Here is a 23,712-nt window from a genome sequence, read left to right on the forward strand (position 1 = left end):
GTTCACATGGTTACACAAGCAGATACTTTAGTAGGCTAGTACAACTATTTGAACTATCTGGAACTTATTGAATTACATCACAGAAACCAAAGACACAGAGACAGTTGTGGTTAAATGAATAATAATAAAAAAGGGAAGTGACTGCAGCTGTGGTCTGGACTGGTCTGAGACAAGACCAAGACCTTTAAGATGTCTTTTCCTACTACAACACAACTACAACACAACTATAATGACTTCACATCATCACCATGTTGTTGTTGTTTGTTGCTGTTCACCACCATGGAGCCTGTAAAGTAAAGAGAGAATCAACATGGCTGCCTGAGCTTCTCCTCTCCCTTCATCTATCTCCATCTCTTTATTCACTCCATGAATACACACACACGCACTTCACACCACTGTTGTGTCTCTCTCTGTGTCTGTGTGTGTTTATTGTTAACATGTCTGGGCTGTCTTTGTGTCATGTAGATGTCGTGTTGTCGTGTGGTGAAGCAGCAGCGGCTCCTCGGCGGGGTTATAGCCGGGGAGAAGCGGCCGGGCGGCGGCTTCAGTCCGCGGGCTGGTCCGCAGTGACACCGCGGCTCTGTCTGTCTGTCTGTCTGTCTGTCTGTCTGTCTGTTTCTCTCTCTGTCTGTCTGTCTGTCTGCCTGTTTCTCTGTCTGTCTGTCTGTCCGTCGAGGAGGATGACTGATGTTGTTTTCTGAGAGCCAAAATGGTGAACTGGCTGAGCTGTATGGCTGTAACCAAGGAAGGAGGTGGGATGGTCCGCGACTACACACACAGAGAGACGTAACTCACTGGCCGCCATCTTGGGTCGGTCTTCTCCCTCTGACTCTGGCTGCTGTAGATGGTGATCCAGTCTTCTGCACTAAAAACAACTATCCATAACTCTGTGAAAGTATGTCCGTATGTAGATATTACTTTGACTATTTGCATAATGTTACTATAATGTTACTTTCATGGAAAAGTAGTACATGATTAAAATTATTCGTGATTTTAACTATTAAGTATCATAACTGCGTGTGACGTTCATAACAAACCAAATCGTTTGGAAATCGTTTTAAAAAACTGCTGAAGTTCTGGTTGTTTTAGTAGAACATGAACCAGAAGGTTATGAAGCTCTGAGGGAGAGAGGAGACCGAGCCAAGATGGCGGCCATGTGGCGCCGCCGTGTGATTGGGCAGCAGCGTCAGGTGACTCATCATAGACACATGTGGAGCGAATGCTGCGTTCGAGACACCTCGGAATTTGGAAACTCCCAGTTAAAAAAAGTTTCGACTACAAAGCGTTTTGTTTCAGACACTATCAACATTATCATACTGTTGGGTAAATATCGTATCCATTGTGCAAAATGGAGGAACTCTAAGCCTTCCTTCCCCTGTTTTATTAATGAATTTAGGTTATTTTTTTCATCGCTTAAAAAAACAAACAAAAAACAAGTATATCAAGAAAGTAAGCCTGGACTTCTCCGTCTTCTGCTTTTCTAAACTATTTGTACTTTATTATTTCGCTGCTCCGTTTCATGTTAAATTTGAATGCCTGATAAAATGCATCTTTCGCACCTTATCTCATTTGGTGCTATGCTTTTATTTTGTTTTGGTTTGGTTTCATGAATCCCCTAAAGTAGCCTAATGTTTTTTTGCACTTTATACTGTACTGATTTTTCATTTTTATCCTCTTTGAGAGTTTGTATTTTCAATTGCTAAAAAAAAAACAAAAAACACACACACACAACTACAAAGCGTTTGAAACAAAAACATGGCAGACCGGGACAAACTTTCCATTCATAGTGCTTCATGTAGGGCATAAGTAAACAAGTAAAAAGAATGTTTAAATGTATTTTTGGCATTTAAAGGGACAATGAGGAGTTTTGTTAAAGTGAAGTGTTTCCACACTACATTTATGAGCCTCCGCACTGTGAAATTCTTTGACCGGCGCAAGACAGACTCATGTTTTCATTCATCAAGAATTAAAGTCAGAGGTTCAAAGACGATCACATACCGTCGTAGTTCCCACCATAAACGGAGATTCGGCGGCGTTATTCTCATGACTCGCCACGAAACCGAAAGTAAAGAAACGCTGGTCGGCTCGCCCAGCATTTCCACCACCACTAATAATAACAAAATAACCATAGAGACAAAACCATAGATTTATCTAAAATGGACCATTAACAAGTGGTAACGGAGATTCATCCACATTAATATCAGACTTTTTTATAACCAAATAGAAACTCCTTGTTGTCCCTTTAATTGTATTCAGATTTACATTACACTCTCAAATACTGTTGCATTCTTTTTCCCAGAAGACATTCATTTTCATACAATGAATAGGAAAATAGCTATTTTAAATATGTGTATATTTATCAAAAATGGGCCCATTAACAAGTGGTAACGTAGATTCATCCACATGAACGTGAGACTTTTTTATAACCAAATAGAAACTCCTCGTTGTCCCTTTAAAAAAAAAAAAAAAAAAAAAAAGGTGTTTGATTGCACTTTTTCAAGTAGAAGGTCGGAAAACCTCCGAGTTTTCCGAGTTCCCGCGAACGCAGCATAATAACTGCAAGGGCGCGAGCGTGGTCACCAACACATGTGGGCGGGAAAATGTCGCTGCGCCTCTACTCGGGTCTTTCCGGCAGCTGCTCCGAAGCGAAGGGGCTGAACAACACGAGGGGAAGAGAGAGAAGCAGCAGCAGCAGCAGCAGCCGCGGAGAGAGAAACCAGCCGATTCTCCGCGGGAAGGAAGGAAAGGAAGGAAGGAAGGAGTGTTTTTATTTACCCCTAAAACCCCAGTTGTTGAGCGGGTAGTCCGGGGGGCGGGAGGGTCATAGGGGGTTCGGGGGTCGGGGTAGAGGAGAATGAGAGAGGAGAAGGACCAGCACCAGCAGCAGCAGCAACATGAACGGCGCCGTGTACATTTCGTTCTTCCAGGGCCAGCTGGAGACGGTGCTGGAGCAGGTCGTGCAGCTGGCCGTGCAGGAGCTCAGCCGCACGGTGGGGGCCAGCCTCAACGCGCTGCTGCTGGAGACCGCCGTGAAGGAGCAGGAGAACCGGCGGCTCAAGCTACAGCTGCAGCAGACGCCCACAACACAGACACAAACAATACCTACAACACAAACACAACGGGGGGAATCGAGCAGGGGCCGCGGAGGTGTAGGAGGCTCATCCGCTGCCAGCTGCTCCGAAGAAAGAGGAGCAGGAGGAGTGGTGGTAGGAAGCTCCTCCGTGCACACCGACACCCGCCGCCTGGAGCAGAGAGGACGCATCGTGGGTAGGTAGTGTTATACTATAGGCAGCAAGTTACACAACACAACACAACACACACACGCACACAGCCCGCCACTCCTCCCTCTTGTCTCCGCCGCTGACAGCACGCTACAGCCCGGGTTGCGTAACCGTGCAGGCCCGCCGTGGAGGAGCTACGGAGGCCCGCAGGTGGAGGAAGAGGAGGAGGAGGCCGGGGATCCCCGACATGTACAGCCGCACAAAGGAGCCTCAGTGCGGGGCACAGCAGGAGGAGGAGAAGGCCTGGTGGTGGTGGGGGTGGGGCAGGAGTTAACTTTTAATTGGGTTTTAAAAAGGTTTAATATGTAGGAATTCCCCCATCTACCGGTGCGGTTGCATATCTGAACGTATTCTTGATTGTTGTTGCATTCACGCGAAATCGGGCAGACGTCAGACAGACATTTAAGATCTAGTTTTACAAACATGTAGGCTTGCTTGACGTAAATAAACTTCTGGGTGCATGTTTGAGTCGCCATCTGACGCTGTCTGTGGCTTTGAGGGATGGAAAAACAGCCTAAGCAGCAGAACTTCAATCCGCTCCCATTCATCGCTGCCGTGGCGATGCGGGGACAGACTAAAATGTTAGGAAAATACAGCCCCGAGTTGAATTTGCCCAGAATTGTCCTTTAAAGGTATAATGTGTAGGAATTCCCCCCATCTACCGGTGCGGTTGCATATCTGAACGTATTCTTGAATGTTGCATTCACGTGAAATCGGGCAGACGTCAGATAGGCCACAGGATAAACAAACGTCTATGTAAACAAGTGGTCCGCCAGCACGAGGCAAAACAAACAATACAGGCGTGACAATATGTTGTCATGGTGATGTGGTATTGTTTACCTAGTCTCGCTCGCCAGACCCCTCCCCCCCAGTCACAATCGTTGTGGTCGGCGCCGTAGCAACTATGTGCTCGCAAAAAATATTGCCGGTTGGAAACTGGATTTGGGTCCCTGGTCGGTGTAACAACGGTCGGCAACCGTTGATGGATGTTTATTCTTTTGTTCAGTTCATGACACAGATGTATATTAGAGCCATGGTTCGGACATGTACAGCCGCTCAAAGGAGCCTCAGTGCGGGGGCTACAGAGGAGGAGAAAGCCTGGTGGTGGAGGGAGGGAGGTGGGGCAGGAGAACTTTTAATTGGGTTTTAAAAAGGTATAATATGTAGGAATTCCCCCCATCTAGCGGTGCGGTTGCATATCGGAACGTATTCTTGATGTTGTTGCATTCACGCGAAATCGGGCAGACGTCAGACAGACACAACTACCGCAAAACAGGAGACATTAAACTGAAAACCTTAAGATTCCTTCTTTTAGACCTGAAATGTTAGGAAAATACAGTCCCGAGTTGAATTTGCCCAGAATTGTCCTTTAAAGGTATAATATGTAGGAATTCCCCCCATCTAGCGGTGCGGTTGCATATCCGAACGTATTCTTGATGTTGTATTCAGGTGAAATCGGGCAGACGTCAGATAGGCCACAGGATAAACAAGCGTCTATGTAAACAAGTGGTCCGCCAGCACGAGGCAAAACAATACAGGCGTGACAACATGTTGTCATGGTGATGTGGTATTGTTTTAGTAAAATGACATCCGGTTGGTTTGCCGACGGCCGTCTGCCTGACCGCACCTGAATGCAACACCGGTGCCTCCGTCCTTCCTCACACTACACAGTGGTGACAGTTTTAACAGGCCGTTTCCGTGGTTACCTACGGTCACGATGCAACATGGCCGCCTCGGTTCGGTGCGTCGCCCACTTATGTATTTGTAACGACTTGTAACAACTCATTCTAAGGAACCAGAAAGCTTTCATTTGGATGCAGCTGTGATTCACCTTCAGTCAAATACGGATTTATGAAAGACAGGTTTGATTTTTGATCATAAAAAGACAATTAAGTGACACACTGGAGTAAAGCGACTTCCTGTCAGCAGATGGAGTTAGCAGCCCCCGCCCTCGTCATGGATCTATTGGTCCTCATCCCTACGTCACCACATTCAGGCGCATCCCTTGGCTGCACACACAGAGAGGACTGCCCCTTTATGCCGTTCTCTGTCCTCATTGGATAAAGGTTGTAGGATACGATAAATGTTTTCTCTTCGGCTCAGAGCAGAGCAGAGTGACTGACAGACCCGTGTTTCAGACCAAACACTCTATAGAAGTGATTGCTGTCGGAAGATACAACTATTTAAGACTTATCCACAAGTTTCCGAACGTCATCTATGGTCAAAACCGGAAGCCAGTTTTGCCGGATTTTGCCCGGTTTGGTGGAATTGTACGTTTACGTTTCCATGGTTTTCAGTCGTTGTCATAGTTGCAGTAAATGCATCATGGATCTATTAACGCTGGCTTTTAACACGGATGTCAGTCTGTGTGATATCTATTGTTAAAAGCTGGTGTGATGATCCATGCGCTTTACAGATTTTCATTGAAGAAAAAAAAAAAAAAAATCCATGCATTTACCGCGGCTACTGAAACCATGGAAACGTAAACATAAAATTCCACCGGAAAAGAGCAAAACCGGCAAAAAGGCTTTACATTTTTGACGTTCGGAAAAAGGTGGATATTAACACAAATATTCCGCTTACTTCTGCTTTAACTAGTGGAGGTGAAAGTGGTTTAACAGGAGGAATCGGGTCTGAGTGAAGTGAACTGAGGCCTCCTCATGTGTCTGTGTGTGTCTGTGTGTGTGTGTGTGTGTGTGTGTGTGTGTGTCTGTGTGTGTGACATGTTAGATAACACGTATGTACTTTGAAGCTTTTGACAGAACAGGTTCAGGAGGAGGAGGAGGAGGAGGAGCGGCCGGTCACAAAGACACGAGGCAGAAACCAGCTCCTCAGATCAGACCAGACCTCTAGGACAAAGGAGAGGGGGGTGAGGGGTTGGGGGGGGGGGTGTTGAGCGACATTAAGTTTTACAGGACGTGAGGAGGTGGGGGTGAGGGGGTTTGGGGGGAAAGGAGGCGTCTGATTGGAGGAGAGAGGGGGGGCGCGATGACCCTGCCGGTGACACTCGGAGGTTTTGAGTTTACGGGCGTCTGGTTGAGTGTTTACCAGTCACACGGAGCTCATCCTGGTCTCAGGTGGCTCAACGGGGTCAGAGGTCAGAGGTCAGAGGGGACCTTAAAGGGACAACGAGGAGTTTTTGGAAAAGCGAAGCGGCCGTTTCCACACTACATTTATGAGCCTCCGTGTGCACGGTGAAATTCTTTGACCGGCGCAAGACAGACTCATGTTTTCATTCATCAAGAATTAAAGTCAGAGGTTGGAAGACGATCACATACCGTCGTAGTTCCCACCATAAACGGAGATTCATTTGGCGGCGTTATTCTCATGACTCGCCACGAAACCGAAAGTAAGTTAGGGCTGACCCAAAAAAATCGAAGCTTCGAAGCTTCGTTCGTTGCCATGGTAATCGATCATAAAGTCCGTGATCGATTGTTTTTTTCTTCCTTTTTTCCTTTTTGACACCGGTTCTCATCGGCAATTCTTACATTAAAATGAGTAGGCTACTTGGCACCTGCCTGATTTTGGAGATATGCAGTCGAGGCTTCGATTAAAATTGATTTTATGTCCGCGAAGCTTCGATTATCAAAATATGATAATCTGGTCAGCCCTAAAGTAAGGAAACGCTGGTCGGCTCGCCCAGCATTTCCACCACCACTAATAATAACAAAATAACCATAGAGACAAAACCATAGATTTATCTAAAATGGACCATTAACAAGTGGTAACAGAGATTTATCCACATTAATATGAGACTTTTTTATTGTTCTGCCGATGGAGAAACTCCTCGTTGCCCCTTTAACAACCGGACCAGGAGGAAGACCACATCACCGGGGTCGTGTGTGTGTGTGTGACCGGCCCAGTCCGGATGGGACCAGTTCTCTCCACTGAGCTGGTTCCCAGGGTTTCTGCTTCATGCGTTTAGGCTACGTTCACACGGAAACCATCTGAACAGAAAACACAAAATTGACGTTGTTGTTGCGTTCTCACTTTTTATTCCACGTTTACACGTTTAGCGTTTTTGGGGAGGAAATCTGCATGCACACGGTGACGCAAAAGTCTGTGGAATTCAATGTTGTAGCACGCCAGGCGCCGAGGTGGCAGCGCGACACACAACACACAACACCACCAAGTCCGCACGCCTGAATTTTTCTCTCTTCCTCTTGATTTCCGTCGGGCTGCACGCCGGCCATCGTAACGCTGCTCTCCCTGCCCTCCTCAGGTTGTAGCAATCAGAGCAGACGTTTTGCGTGTTCACCCTTTACACGGAGACGCAAAGGCGGAGCGTTTTGAAGATTTCCACTCTGGAGGGTGGTTTCACTTCTTTGTGTTTTCAAGCCCCCAAAACGCTGTCGCCGTCTAAACGAAAAGCACATCCAATGAAATATTTTGCCGTTTTCATCCGCAAGTGTTTCTTTCTTCATATGTCTATTTAGTCGGGACAGTGCATATTAATGGACAGTGAGTACTAGAATACCCACAGTAAATACACCGGATTTAGCACATGTGCTAAATTACATCCGTAGTCCCCAAAACAATACAACAATTAACATAAAAAGTCCATAAAGACGGAGGACCAGTAGATAACAGAAAAACTACACTTACATAGTTACAGGGTTAGACATGATTCTCTGAATTGTAAAAAATATATATAATCTATATAGCTGCGATTAACATGATTCATTGAAATATAAAAATATATATCTATACAGTTGCGATTGACATGATTCATTGTGGTGTAAACAGGGCCTCAGTCCTGGTGGCTTCGCCGCGGCTAACGTGTTGCCGCCGCTGTTTCCGTATCGGGGCAGATGCACAGTAATAATCTACCAGTTACTCTGCTCCTTTCTCCACTACACAGCTACAGCTCCACTCAACTTGACTCGGTTTAAGGCGGGTTAGGGTTAGGGTTACCACACACTAACCGACTCTTCAGCAGCGTTATCAGGTTCTCCACGCTCAATATTCCAAATCTCGCGTGGTCAAAGTGACTTCAGTGTAAACAAACATGGCGGACGAACAGGAACAGGAAGATGCAGTGGTGGTTGTTTTCAGCCTTTTACTGTCTGAACAAACACAGAAAAACACAACGAACGACCATGGAAGAAGTCATGGAGACGGAGGGAATGTGGGCTGTAGCCTATGCGTTACAGCGTGATTCACAAGTATTACGTCCGGTACACATGACATTACACACCGTGCGTGCTCGGCTCCGCTCGGAACATCAAACACCTGAATTTTCTTGGGGAAAATACTTGCAATTTCAACAATATTAGGCCTCTTCTGTAATTCTGTGTGATTTTCACACTTGGCAAATTCATCCCGCGGGCCAAATTGGACCCTCTGGTGGGCTGTATGTTTGACATCCCTGAGTAGACGGACCAGAACTCCCAGTCTGGGTCTGGAGACACTAGGCCTGGGACGATAATACATTTTGCTGGACGATATATTGTCCCACAAATTATTGACAATAAACGATATTATTGACACATTTTTCTGAGAACAAATTAACCACTAATATAATAATAATATTTCATAATAATGCAAGTAGACCCTTTTAAATGCGATAAACTTTTATTCCTCATGAGTATTTTTTTTAATCATTGTAATTGGAATGACAAGAACTGACTATCCTATTCCTAAATAAATAAAATAAACAAAAAATAATAAACAGTGCAGCGCAGCTTTTCTGTCCAATAACGTTACACACCTGAAGCTCCACTTTTCATTCAAACAAACTAATGTGACGTCCACAGATGTAAGATTTCATCAATAGGACCAGCATTTATCTCCTAAAAAGTATTAAACCAACCTCTAAAAACCTGCTGATAAGTTTTCTTAGTCGTTTTCTCCCCCAATGACGGAGGTTGACCGGCCAGTGAGCTGCTGCAGATGGCTCATGGATGTATAAGACAGCTGCAGACTGGGAAAGCCCCGCTCCTCCTGCTCGCTGCTACCACAGTAGCTCCAAAAACGTTGGAGGAAATCTCCTAACAGGCGTTATGTGGATAAACTGACCACAGACTGGGGATCTAAACTGTGACTTTCTCGCATGAAAAAATATTAAAACTTTAAAAAGTGACGTGTTAACAGCGCTGCAGCGAGAATTACAGTAAAATAGCTTTTAGCTGCTTAGCTTTAAGGGCCTTTCACACCGAGCGCGGTATGCGCTGCGCCCACCGCGAGGTACAGCGCAGACAGGCGCAGAGCAGGGAGGCAGCGCTCACACATATGGCGCAGGTTGCTTAGCGACCGAACAAACAAGACAGGATTTGGGGGGGTATATGCAAAGATATGTTCGCCAGGAGCTACAAAACGACCGCTTCCAGGTGAACTTCAGCGTCAGGCTGAGCAGGGAGCAGTTTAACAGCCTGTTAGAGAGAGTTGGTCAGATCCTCAGGAGGATGACAACTCACTTCATGCATCCTTCACTTTAATTGAACGTCTGGCCGTTTGTTTTCACTCTGCAAGCGGCTGATTTTGTTTCAGACTCCACTACATCCTCTCCTATTGGACGCGCCGAGATGTCGCCCGAATTAAAAAATGTTTAATCTGGGCGCAGCGCGCCGCCGCGGCACGTGCCCACCTCGCGTGCCGCTCAGCTCGGCGCAGAGCCGTTCGCCCGTGCGCCGCGGTAGCACGTACACAATGAATGGGTTTGCTGCCGCCTTCCGCCGCCTGCCGCGTTCGGTGTGAAAGGCCCTTTACAGCTAGCGCTGCCCTGGCGCTGCCGGTTGCCGCGAAATGCATTCTGGGAAACAAAGATCCTGGATGACTGACAAGAGGGTTCACTCCTTTCATTCTGCAAAACAAACGGCCCAGGTGCTGAGACCGATGCACAGAGTGAAGCCTCTTGTCATCCAGCCTAGGAAAACCAGGAAAACAAATACTTGCGCATGCACATGGCGATATATTGAGGCCGGAAAAATTATCGAGTTCATTTTCATTTATCGTGCGATTAATTGATTTATTGATTATCGTCCCAGGCCTAGGAGACACTAAAACATCCAACTGTAGTTGAAGGAGGAAGTGATGTCATCCAGATGTTCGGTGGCAGCTGAGCCCGTTGCTGCGATGCGTTCAGGTACCAACGTCCAGTCCAACATGTGACTCCACTACTTCCTGTTTGACCCCGGTGACATCACCGTGTTTTAACCCCTCAGTCGGTCCAGGTCTTGGGGACGCCCCAGCTCAGTTTGTTGAGATGTAACGAGATGAACAAACCTCATCAGATTAGATCAGTTGTCAGAGAAAGTTAAACCTCAGTGTGTGTGTGTATATATATATTATATATATATATATATTATATATTTTATATATAATGATAATAAGATGTTTTTACATAATACTAAACAGTTTCCTTGTAACTGAGCTGAAGCAGAAACATGAACTGAACAGACCACTGGGTCACGAGCCAATGAATAACAAGAACAAGAAGATAAAGGTGGAGAACACACCTGTACTTAGACTGGACTCTGTCTCATTATTGTTACTATGAATACTGCTAATATTATGGGATGTTTAAGCCTCTGTAACCTAAAAATGATAATAATAATAGTGATACTAATGATACCAGGACTAGAGGAGGTTAACCTTCGACCCTCCAGTAGCAGCCTGAACTGAGACAGACGTCCGTTAGCCACATTCACAGCGCCGCCATCTTTGCCTTCGTCGTCGCTCAGGGCGGGAAGATTCAACACCGTCACATAGCGTTACCGCTAACGTTAGCAGTTGCAGCTAATGCCGGCTAGCTTCATTCACATCAGTTCAATCCAAATGTTGTTTTACTTTGAAATACGTCCCGATGACGTCCCTTCAAAGTGAAGTGTTCCTTTCAGCTCTGAATGAGCCGTTCATATCATTCATATCTACATGGAGCGTTACACTGATGCTGCATTCACCTGCAGTCGGGCAGACGGCCGTCGCTAACAAACGAGATCTCATTTTAGTCACAGAAGTCCAGAGAAAGACGGTAAAAACGATACCACATCGCCATGACAACATATTGTTACAACGTGTATTGTTTTGCCTCGTGCTGACGGACCACTTGTTTACATAGAGGCTTGTTTATGCCGTTACGTGCAGCGGCTGTCGTCCGTCTGCCGTCTACCCCATTTCACCTGAATGCAGCATGAAAAATACCATTTAGTTGCTTGTGATATACAACCACAACGCTAGATTGGAGGAATTCTGTACCTTTAAAGAGTCAGAACAGAAGGAAAGAGTCGGATCCAGTTTAACCAGCTCACATTCAACTTCTAAAAAAAAAAAAATGTGTTGCTCCGCCCACAGACTGTTTATAGTAGGGATGGGAACGACACGGGATTTGGAAAATCGATTGTCGAGGCCCATGTGTCGACTTTTTAAACAGCAGCAGCAGCAGATATGCGGGCGGGGGGGAGGCTACACGTGCTTTTGTTGTGGTTTATTAACGCCGCTGTCGGCACGAGCGGACGAGGCAGCGCGCATTCGGTTTCTTTTTTTTCTTCCGTGCATGTCCGCGGTCCTCTACGAAGAATGCAACCGTTGCATCCACGTGTTTTGCCCTTTTTGTGGAGCCGGACTCGTCATCAACAGACTGCAGGGAGCGCGGACAGCTGATCTCTGGACTCTGTCGCCTGTCAGCATGCGCGCACGCTCCCGTCACATGTGAAGCAGAATGAGGGTCAAGTAGCTATCCCATTTAGAAAAAGTGGATTTGTTTTATTTAAAATATTTTATTTCATTAGGGGAAAAATGGCACTTTCTGCTGTTTATTTGAATAGGAAATATTGAAAGACAAAAGGCAATTTACACATGGAAATCCCACAAGCCCCGCCCCCTCCACATTTCGACACTGCATTTTTTTTTGTCGAGGGGAGCATGTGTCGATTATTTGTCGATTTGTCGACAAAAAGTCCCATCTCGGGGCGGTGCGTGGCGCAGTGGGTAGCGGCCACCCCATGTAGAGGCTACAGTCCTCACTGCAGGCGTCCCCGGTTCGAATCCCGCGTCGGGCAGACCTTTCCTGCATGTCATTCCCCCTCTCTCTGCCTCCCCCTTTCCTGTCTATCTCTACAGTGTGCTATCAAATAAAGGAAAAAAGCCAAAAATATACTTTAAAAAAGTCCCATCCCTATAGGCTCCGCCCCTTTCCCGTGTCATTCAGAGTTCTCAACGGACCGGACAACACGACTGGACGCAAAAACATTTAATAACTCAGATCTTTCGGCCCACGGACTTCATTTATTTTGACCACGTTCAGGCTGAGAGTTAACCCTTTGTTGTTCAGGAGCGTTGTAGAAAGGAATGAAGCAGCTTAGACAGGACTCAAACAGGCGATCGTGGGCTTTCGGAGGTTTTGTTTGATTCACAAGAACTTGTTGTAGAAAATAGAAACAGACTCTGAGGTTTTTATTGGAGGATTCAGAGTTTTATTATAGAGTCAGTTTTTAGTGTAAAAACAGTAAAACACAGTAGAAGCGTGAAAATATGAAAACACGACGTAAACAACAGGATACAACTGAACTATACTCTGAGTGTGTGTGTGTGTGTGTGTCTGTGTGTGTGTGTGTGTGTGTGTGTTCTGGTATTTTTACGAGCCCCTCCGCCCTCGGCTCCTTTATTACTCAGCCCCCTGAAAGCACCAACCAACCAACCAAGATGGCCGCCCTCGCCACGCAGCAGCAGCAGCAGCAGCAACATGGTGGACGTGGTGATGATGATGTCACTTCCTGTTAGAACGGATCGATCAGTTCTGTTATTGATACATCGGCGGCACATTTTATAATGTTAAAGTGAGTCCAAGGTCACAACAGATTTTAAATGTTTGATCATTTTTTAAATGATGGTTTAAATGTGATTAAACCAGTGACAGATAATCAATGAACTGATCAGCTCATCGTCTCATCCTGTCTGTAGTTATCGATGATTCACTTTCTTCTTCCAGTAAATTAATCAGCTGATCTGCTGGAAGAACGGGTCAATTCTTGGTTAATTGGTAGATTAAAGGACAATTCCGGGCAAATTCAACTCGAGGTTGTATTTTCCTAACATTTCAAGTCTCAAAGAAGGAATCTGAAGGTTTTCAGTTTAATTGTTCCTGTTTTGCGGTAGTTGTGTCTGTCCCCGCATCACCACGGCAGCAATGAATGGGAGTGGATGTAAGTTCTGCTGCTTAGGCTGTTTCCATCCCTCAAAGCCACAGACAGCGTCAGATGGAGACTCAAACATGCACCAAGAAGTTTATTTACTTCAAGCAAGTCCAGAGTTGATATTCTTGTGTTTATGACACAAACGGGAGCTTCCGACTGCACCTGAACACACCGAGCGTCAACTTGGGTCTCGACTCCGCCAGACTAGGGATGCCACGATTACTTGTTTTCACAATTAATCGTGGTATTAAACAATTAATTTATCGTAAAGATTCCTACATACCGTTACTTTCACTCAATGTGCAGGAATTCCCCCCATCTAGCGGTGCAGTTGCATATCTGAACGTATTCTTGATGTTGCATTCACGTGAAATCGGGCAGACGTCAGACAGACAACAGACGCTGCATGTAACAGGATAAACAAGCGTCTATGTAAAATGACTGTCTGGTTGGTTTGCCGACGGCCGTCTGCCTGACTGCACCTGAATGCAACACCGGTGCCTCCGTCCTTCCTCACACTACACAGTGGTGACGGTTTTAACAGGCCGTTTCCGTGGTTACCTACGGTCACGATGCAACATGGCCGCCTCGGTTCGGTGCGTCGCCCACTTATGTATTTGTAACGACTTGTAACAACTCATTCTAAGGAACCAGAAAGCTTTCATCTGGATGCAGCTGTGATTCACCTTCAGTCAAATACGGATTTATGAAAGACAGGTTTGATTTTTGATCAGAAAAAGACAAATAAGTGACACACTGGGGCTTTAAAGGGTTATTCTGGTGAATTGATTGGATGAATTAATTGGTTTGTTGAAGCAGCAGAACGATCAGAAAGCGACTGAAGTGACGTCGTCTAACGTCTCGTCGTGTCCGAGCTGCAGACAACAACGGGCTGTTTGTGTTTGTTTGGGTGCGATTCAGCTGCTGCAGCGCACACACACAATATCACACACACACACACACACACACACACACACACACACACACACACACACACTGGGAGCTGCAGATACAGACTCATCTCCACATGCAGAGACACGTGAGCAGAGAAAAGCCTCTGACGGCTCATGAGGACGACGCTGCTTCACTCTCACGCATGCATGAACACATCTGTGCACTCACACGCAAACACACAGCTGACAACACGCAACACAACCCCCCCCCTACACACACACACACACACACACACAGACACACACCCCCTCCCTCACCCGCTCCTCCTCCATGTAAACCGGGCCATGACACGCAACGACCACGGCTGCTCAGGACGCCGCCGCACGTCTGACCGACAAACTGTGTGTGTGTGTTACAGTGGTTATAGTCCTGGATGACACACACTAACACACACACTAACACACACACTAAGACACACACACTAACACGCTAACACACACGCACAGTGAGATAATGAGGCCGTGGCCTGGACACGCTCAGGTCGGAGGTCACTGAGCTGTGTGAAGACGAGGAGGACAAAGGACGAAGGAGGAGGAGGAGGAGAAGCTGTTTGTTAGTGTAACTTATTAAATGAACCCCCAGTGAGATGTGAGACACACACAGACAGACACACACACACACACACACACACAGACACACACACACACACACACACACAGACACACACATACACACACACAGACAGTTTGATCATCGGCCGCCATGTCGGCGCCTCAGACGTCAGAGTCTGAGACGATGAAACAATGAAACTGGTGATGTCACGACGATTATTATGTTTAATGTTTAAATCAAATATAATCAGAATATAACTGCATTATTAATTATATAAACTAAATATTAAAGTCCCAGTCTGTAACTTATTTGTCTTTTTCTGATCAAAAATCAAACCTGTCTTTCATAAATCCGTATTTGACTGAAGGTGAATCACAGCTGCATCCAGATGAAGCTTTCTGGTTCCTTAGAATGAGTTGTTACAAGTCGTTACAAATACAGAAGTGGGCGACGCACCGAACCGAGGCGGCCATGTTGCATCGTGACCGTAGGTAACCACGGAAACGGCCTGTTAAAACCGTCACCACTGTGTAGTGTGAGGAAGGACGGAGGCACCGGTGTTGCATTCAGGTGCAGTCAGGCAGACGGCCGTCGGCAAACCAACCGGATGTCATTTTACTAAAACAATACCACATCACCATGACAACATGTTGTCAGACCACTTGTTTACATAGACGCTTGTTAATCCTGTTACATGCAGCGTCTGTTGTCTGTCTGACGTCTGCCCCATTTCACCTGAATGCAACATCAAGAATACGTTCAGATATGCAACCGCACGGCTAGATGGGGGAATTCCTACGTACTATACCTTTAAACTTCAAGTCTGAGGTGTTTAAATGACAGAAATCTGTTTTGATGAATGTAAAATAAGCCTTAACTTTGGATTGACTTCATCCATTATAATTAAACAAGATTTTATAGCCGATACATTAAAAAAAAGAGAAAAAAAAAGGTTTGTTTTCACTTTAAAATTGTATACAAAACAAATTAGACAGATAAAGCTGCAAAACTATAAAATAACCACTGCTTCAAAACAAAAACCCATAGACGCTTGTTTATCCTGTTACATGCAGCGTCTGTTGTCTGTCTGACGTCTGCCCCATTTCACGTGAATGCAACATCAAGAATACGTTCAGATATGCAACCGCACCGCTAGATGGGGGGAATTCCTACGTACTATACCTTTATTAAAGTATTTATTAACATAGGACCAAATATTAACCCTTCAGAGGAAATGTTTGAAACATTCAATATTTTTTTTCTTTTCTATTTCTATTCCATTTAAATTGCTACTAACTCAGTGTTGCGTTAGAAACATTGACATGAACATAATTCAACCCAGTTCCTGTGTGTTTACCTGCCAGGTGTGTGTCCTGCAGGTGGTGATTCATGTCAGACTTATTTCCTCCTTCAGCTGCTGCTTCATTACATCCTGTCTGACGAGTGACAAGTCGTCAATTTTTAATTAATCCGTTTGTTTGGAGCGAATCAGTTTCCTCTGACAGACTTCACCACCGCACACGAGTCTGAAGCTCCGTGACAGTTTCACTTCACCACTCGTCTCTGTCTCGTCTCTGTCTGAACAAAAACAAAGTTACACACGCAGCTGTTGTGTAACTGTATTGTTGTTTATGTTCCGTGTGTGTTGTGCTGATCTGCCGATGCACTTATGACATCTTTTTTGAAAGTGGCGGTATTTAGGAACCTTTACAAGTGAATAATTGTGGCGTTTAAATGTGAAAACAAGTAACCGTGACATCCCTAGATTAAATACTGAAACAGAATTTGATCATAAATTCTAATTAGGGCTGGGTTTAAAAAATTGATTTACTGTTTTATTTATATTGATCATCATTTGAAAGATGTGATATCGGTTCATAAAATCCTGGGATCGATCTTTTGATCTATACTATCACACACACACACACACACACACACACTCAGGACACTGTCATCACTGTGATAGTTCCTTTGTGTTGGTCCAGCTGCTCAGGCCTCTGGGGGTCATGGGACCTCACATGAGACCATATGGACATGTGGACACGTTGACATATAAACATGTGGACATATACAGTATGTTGACATATGGACATACATGTGGACATGTGGACATGTGGACTTGTGGCCCGGTGGTTGTGACCCGTCACAGCAGCAGCTCTGCTCTGTCTGATGAGTTGGTTCATCTTCATGTTGTTTCTGCTTCGTCGAACAGACTTGTTGAGATGTTGAGACATCGTTGAGACAAACTTTTCGTCGAACAGAGTTGAAATGAACATTGTGAAGAACTAATAAAGTTTCAGTTTTTACTAGGGCTGTCCCGATTATCATATTTTGATAATCGAAGCTTCGCGGACATAAAATCAATTTAAATCAAAGCTTCGACAGCCGGGGGCAGGGCCGGCCCTAGGATGTTGGTGGCCCCCTAAACAAGGTTTTTGTTTGTGGCCCTGCACTCTAAGCTCAAACACCAAATCACTGGTTAAAACTGAATACAGACGTGTTTATCCCTCTGAGGTTTGAGGCCATTTTCTCAACTTTTACATATTTTATTAAATGTATCTTTTTAAGATACTTGCAGATGTAACAATACTCAAGTGTTTTATGTCTAAATATTAGAACCTCCGCTGTAAGCACACTGAGGCCAGTTTGTCCTAGAACACTGTAGAAAGAAATAATTTAGGCCAAATACTGGAAATTTCAAAAAAAAAAAAATTCAAATCCCTTGTGAAAACACTCCTTCAGTCATGAGAATAAACTGTTTTGGTGCTTGAAATAGGATATGAATACAGTAATAGATACGTGTAGAAAACAAGTCTAAAATGACATTTTGTCAGATTGCTTTTTGAGCACAAATGTTGTCATTCTGCCGTTCTATTTTCACCAAATGTCTCAAATGTGAGATAAAAGAAGCTGAATATTGACTTCACATTACATATAAAGCTCATAGCTGCACGTGCAGACCTCAGGATGTTTAAATGACTTGAATGAACCCCGGTACCTGCGGTACGACGACGACGACCGTAACGGTAGCGAGCGGAAGTAATGAAAGAAATGGCAAACAAACGCTGCATATCTCCAACATCAGGCAGGTTTCCAGGATGCCAAGTGGCCTCCTCATTTTAATGTAACAACTGCCGATGAGAACCGGTGTCAAAAAGGGAAAAAGGAAGAAATTAAAAAAAAAAATCGATCACGGACTTTCATGATCGATTACCATGGCAACGAACGAAGCTTTGAAGCTTTGAATTTTTTGGGTCAGCCCTAGTTTTTGCACAGGAAGACACTGGATGAAGAACATTAAAAGAATCATTTAGAGCTTTATTTTGAAAACTCTGAGGTTGTTTTATGTTGAGTCGATGACGGTGTCTCCTGATTGGCTCATCAGCTCACGCCTGCTCAGTGCTGTGACGGACACGCCCCCTCGCTGACAGCAGCCAATCAGACGGCAGGACAGGTGCAGACGTCAAAGTAAAATTAATATCGTTAACATCGTCAACATCTGCACCAATGTGACCTCGCTCACACCGTCTGTTACCGCGGCGACAGCCACCGACCGGTGTGGATGGTTTTTATTATTAATGTGGGTGTTTTTATTTAAGGCAGAAAGAAAGTGGGTCATCCTGCTGGTCACATGACTCAGAGGCCGCGTCTGATTGGACGGTGTCGCGTCACTCGTCTCTGACACCTGGTGATTGGTTCATCTTCATGTGTGTGTGTGTGTGTGTGTGTGTGTGTGTGTGTGTGTGTGGATTACTGCCACAAATCTCCTACAAACATGTTGTCATAGAAACCAGTGTGATGAGGAGGCAGGAAATGGATCCTGATGATGATGTAAAGTAGGAAGAAGAAAAACATGATGGCTGTTTTCGAAACCGCATACTACCATAGCTACTGTCTACTACATACTGCGTTAGTATGTACTGTATAGACCGAATCTCCTTGTTGTTTACATTCTACTTCCTGGTAGAAAACCAGCACTTAATGTGAATGAGATCAATAGTAACGAACCAGAGTTTAGCTATATATCATATTTTTCAGGCCCTATCACCGTTTAGACAAATCTGAAATGATTGAAGAAACATTACTATTTCTGTGTGTGTGTTTTGTGTTGCTATGTGTTGTATTTATTCAGTTTGGGGGAATCACAGTGTCTAGAAAGCATCAGTGGCTGCAGCTGACAGGGACAGCTAACGGTAGCTAAGCTAACGGTAGCTAAACTAACGGCGGTAGCTAAGCTAACGGCGGTAGCCAAGCTAACGGCGGTAGCTAAGCTAACAGCAGGACGTCAGCTGTTAAAACCCTCCCGTTGTGGGACACGACATGAAACTACTCCAGTTAGCTCAGTCATGTTGGAACTCAGATATCCGCTGGAGAAAATATTTTTTCATGGAGCGTTTATTGAGTCACTGAGTTATTAAAGTTAAACAGGTAGCTAACCGTTAGCCTGGCTAATCTATGATAACCATGACTAATTACAAAAATGTGCACACAGAAATAGTAATGTTTGTCCAATCATTGGTTTTATAAACTTTACAAACATCAGATTAGTCTAAACGGTGATATAGTGACATGAAAAAGTAGATAAATATAGAGAAACTCTCGTCCGTCACTATTGTTCTCATGCTGGTTTTCTACCAGGAAGTAGTTGTAAACAACAAGGAGATTCGTCCTAAACTACATACTGAATGTGGGATTCAGTATACTACTTCAGCAGACCGACGCCGTTCACACCGCAGTATACAAGTTTCCCAGAATGCATTTCACAGCAACCGGTAGCGGTAGCTGTAAAACAGGCTAAAAGCTGTTTTATTTCCCGCTCTAGCGCTGTTATTATGTAACTTTATTAAGTTTTAATATTTTTTCATGCGAGAAAGTAACTGTTTAGATCCCAAATCTACGGCCAGTTGATCCAAACGACGGCTGTTTAGAAGTTTGCTCCGATGTTTTTCAGAGAAGTGAAGCTCTGCAGCGACCGGGACATCACAGAGGCAGCAGCCGGTCTGCAGAGCTGCTCGGCCGGCCAACCTCCGACGTCATCCCGGGAGAGAAAACCATCGCTAATTAACTTACCCGCAGGTTTTTAGAGGTTTACCACCGGCTGGTTAAATTATTTCTAGGAGATAAATGTTGGTCTCATTGATGAAATCTAACAGCTGTATCAGTAGCATTAGTTAGTGTGAATGTTTGAATGTAGGTTTCGAATACAGCCGATGTCATGATCAGCTGTTTCCTGTTTTTTTACTGTTTATTTACGTCAACTTCAGACAATGATGATGTGATGATGATAATGTCAATGATGATGATGTCGTCCTGTGTCCCTGCAGACCAGCTGAAGTCCGTCATGGAGAAGGTTCTGGACTTCGCGGTCCGTGAGCTGACGAAGATCGTCGAGGCCTCGTTCGACGACCTGCTGCTGGAGATCACCAAGATGGAGCGGGAGCAGCAGGCGCTGGCGGTCCGGCTGGACCGGGGGGGAGGGGGAGGGGGGGAGAAGGGGAGGGGAGGGGCCGGGGGGGAGAAGGGGAGGGGAGGGGCCGGGGGGAGGAGGAGGGGATCAGAAAACGACTCGGCGTCGCCCAGCGGCTCCGACGACGCCCGGGAGGAGCTGTCGGAGGTCACGGTCTCCAAGGAGACGGCAGAGAGGGAAGGTGAGACTCAATGATTGTGTCTAGGGGTGTGCCAAAAAATCTATTCACATAAGAATCACAATTCTCATTTAATACGATTCAGAATCGATATAAAATGTCCCTAAATCGATGTTAAAAAATGAAAAAATGAATCAAATCTGCTGCTGTCGGCCTCCATTTCCTTAGAATTTAAAAGGCAGCATGTTTAACTGCACTATTTTTTAAAAAATAAAGAGGCACTTTTAATTTTGTTACTTAATCAATCAATCAATCAAATTTTATTTGTATAGCCCTTTACAATAGCCCAAAGTAGACCCAAAGTGCTTTACATCAAAGCAATAAAATAATACATAAAAACACCAGAAAGTGCCACAGTGCTACAAGAAAACACCAGAAAGTGCTACTAGTGCTGCAGGGTGTTAAAGGCTAAAGGCTCTAAAAGTGTGTACAGCAAAATAAACAGTGTCAAAATAAGTACACCTTAGAGCAGGACTTCCCTAGTCAGAGTTAAATGCAAATCTAAAAAAGTGCGTCTTTAGCTTCGGCAAAAAAAATGCTGAGGTCAGTAGTGGTGCTCTTAAAGGGACAACGAGGAGTTTTGTAAAAGCAAAGTGTTTCCACACTACATTTATGAGCCTCCGCACCGTGAAATTCTTTGACCGGCGCAAGACAGACTCATGTTTTCATTCATCAAGAATTAAAGTCAGAGGTTGGAAGACGATCACATACCGTCGTAGTTCCCACCATAAACGGAGATTCATACGGCGGCGTTATTCTCATGACTCGCCACGAAACTGAAAGTAAGGAAACGCTGGTCGGCTCGCCCAGCATTTCCACCACCACTAATAATAACAAAATAACCATAGAGACAAAACCATAGATTTATCTAAAATGGACCATTAACAAGTGGTAACGGAGATTCATCCACATTAATATCAGACTTTTTTATTGTCGCGGAATTTTTCGTTCTGACGACGGAGAAACTCCTCATTGTCCCTTTAAGCAATATGTGATATTGCTTTTATGCAACAGTTTCAACAATTCCATCTAAGCATGGATAAATGTTTAAAGCTCAATAAATGTGAAAAAGACACTTTAGTCGTTCTGTCTTGTAAAGCAGACTGGAGGAGATCATGAGGATCCTTTCACACTGACAGACTGAAGCAGAAATCATTAGGAATCAACTCGTTTTGAATCAAATCGTAGCCCCAAAAATCTGAATCGAATCGAATCGTGAGATAGTGAAAGATTCCCAGCCCCACTTGTGTCAGAGTGAAACTGATCAATAACTGATTGCCCCCCCCCCAGACCCGGGCCGCCCCCCCGTCCTCTCCGTGGCTCAGGACTGGGTCCCGATCCTGGACAAGGTCTTCGGTCAGAAGTGGTGCAGCGACGTCTGGCAGATCAAGGAGCTCGCGGCCGCCGCCGCCGCCGGGGGAGGAGGAGGAGGAGGTGGAGGGGGATGTGGGCGGGGCCTCAGCGAGGGGGGGGCGGGGCCTGTGCAGCCGCTCTCGGCCCCCTCCGTCACCCTGGAGCCCTCCCCCTCCTCCCCCCAGCAGGACCCCCGCTGGACGCCGCTGGAGGACATGGAGGTGTTTTCTCCTGACGACGAGGCCGTGGGCGGAGCCGCCGCCGCCGTCGCCACGGCTACCGCCACGGGGCCGTCGCCTGGCCCCCCCCTCAGCCCCAACACAGGTTAGAGCAGTGCTACTCATTGTGCGGCTGGCGAGCCACATGCAGCTCAACAAGCTATAATTGGTGGCTCGCTTGGTAGCTTCCTATGTAGCAACACAGCCAATACATTTTTTCAAATGTGCTACATAAACATACAACACTGCACTACAAAAACACAAACATCCGAATTATACTTCTCCCTTCACCCAAATAATGAAGTTGAAAGGAAGTATTTTAGCTTAGATTTTAAGCTTTAATGGTGATCCCTAAAGGGGGTATTGTCAAACCTGGCAACGCAGCCTGCAAGCCATGTGGCATCGTTTACAACACTTGACCGCAGCGCGCAATTTATATGTAGAAATGCACATTTGCAAAGGTGACTTAGTATGTTGTCGCAAAAGTGGCTCTCCCCTTGATTTTGCACTGCCAATGTGGCTCTTGTGAAGAAAATAGTGAGGATCACTGGGTTAGAGCCTCTGATGACACTGGAATCATGTTATAAAATCTTTACACGATCAGCGATTAGTGAGTTTAGATAAACCGATAACTGATTGGATGAGGGATCAGTATGTCTACTCAAATAACTACTGTTTACTGAGCGTCAACTCAGGTATTCTTAAGCATTTTTGAACAATGTTTGACAGTTTTTGCTGCAAACTGACTGAGAAGCAAAAGTTAAACATCAAGGACTGGTCAGATAAAAGCTCAAAATTCGGTCAAAGACATACGACACACATTTAAACCAGTGAGACGTGTTTGTTTAGAGCAAAACAAACACGTCTCACTGGTTTAAATGTGTGTCGTATGTCTTTGTGGCGTTTATGCTTCGAGACTTCACCTCCGATCACACAGCTCGCTGTGACGTCTGTGTCTCTGTCCTCCCCCCAGGGTCGTCAGGGCGACGCTCCTCGGCCTCGATGCTCCACCGTCTCCTCACGCTGCCGTCTCAGCTGCTGGACGACGAGGACGAGGACGTGGCCGCCGTCGCCAAGGAGACGCTGGCAGCCTTGGCGACGACCGACAACTGCACCAACAACAACAACGACAACGACTGCGGAGACGGTGCCGAGCGGCCGCTGCCGCCGCCGGGCCGCACCTCCCTGTCGCCCCTGACGACCAAGGAGGAGGAGGAAGAGGAGGAGGAGGAGGGGGAGGAGGAGGACAAAGGGAGGAAGGTGAGAGACCAGATTAAAGAGACGACAACCGGTTCCTCTCCCGGTTCCAGTTGTTCAAAGGTTTAATCTGATCGGATTCTGGAGCAAATCTTGAAAACGTGTCGTTTCAAAACCAAAAACGGATTCTGAGATCGGATAAAAACTTGATCAAAACTTTTTAGTAGGATCGGGAAAACTTTGATCCAAAAACAACAGGATTATTCTGATCCAGCAGTTTGGTGGATTCAGGAACACAATGTGATTTAAATTAAATTCAAACTGGTCAAATTAACAATATTTATAATGTAGTATATATACATTTATTGATTTATATTTT

The 23,712-nt window shown here is 45.4% G+C and overlaps 1 protein-coding gene across 1 annotated transcript in view; it reads left to right on the forward strand.

The window, feature by feature from the left end:
- Window positions 1-2,852: 2,852 nt before the first annotated feature.
- LOC146982310 (uncharacterized) overlaps window positions 2,853-23,712 on the forward strand; it is a 24,992-nt gene continuing 4,132 nt past the window's right edge. Inside the window, exons 1-4 of the mRNA XM_085783299.1 lie at window positions 2,853-3,267; window positions 20,245-20,568; window positions 21,856-22,242; window positions 23,110-23,396. Coding sequence (XP_085639425.1) covers window positions 2,895-3,267; window positions 20,245-20,568; window positions 21,856-22,242; window positions 23,110-23,396 — 1,371 coding nt within the window. The 5' untranslated portion in view covers window positions 2,853-2,894. The remainder of the gene's footprint in view (window positions 3,268-20,244; window positions 20,569-21,855; window positions 22,243-23,109; window positions 23,397-23,712) is intronic.

This window comes from Trachurus japonicus, chromosome 8 (genome assembly GCF_045865225.1).
Source record: "Trachurus japonicus isolate A0001 chromosome 8, Traja_1.0".
NCBI classification, from domain to species: Eukaryota; Metazoa; Chordata; class Actinopteri; order Carangiformes; family Carangidae; genus Trachurus; species Trachurus japonicus.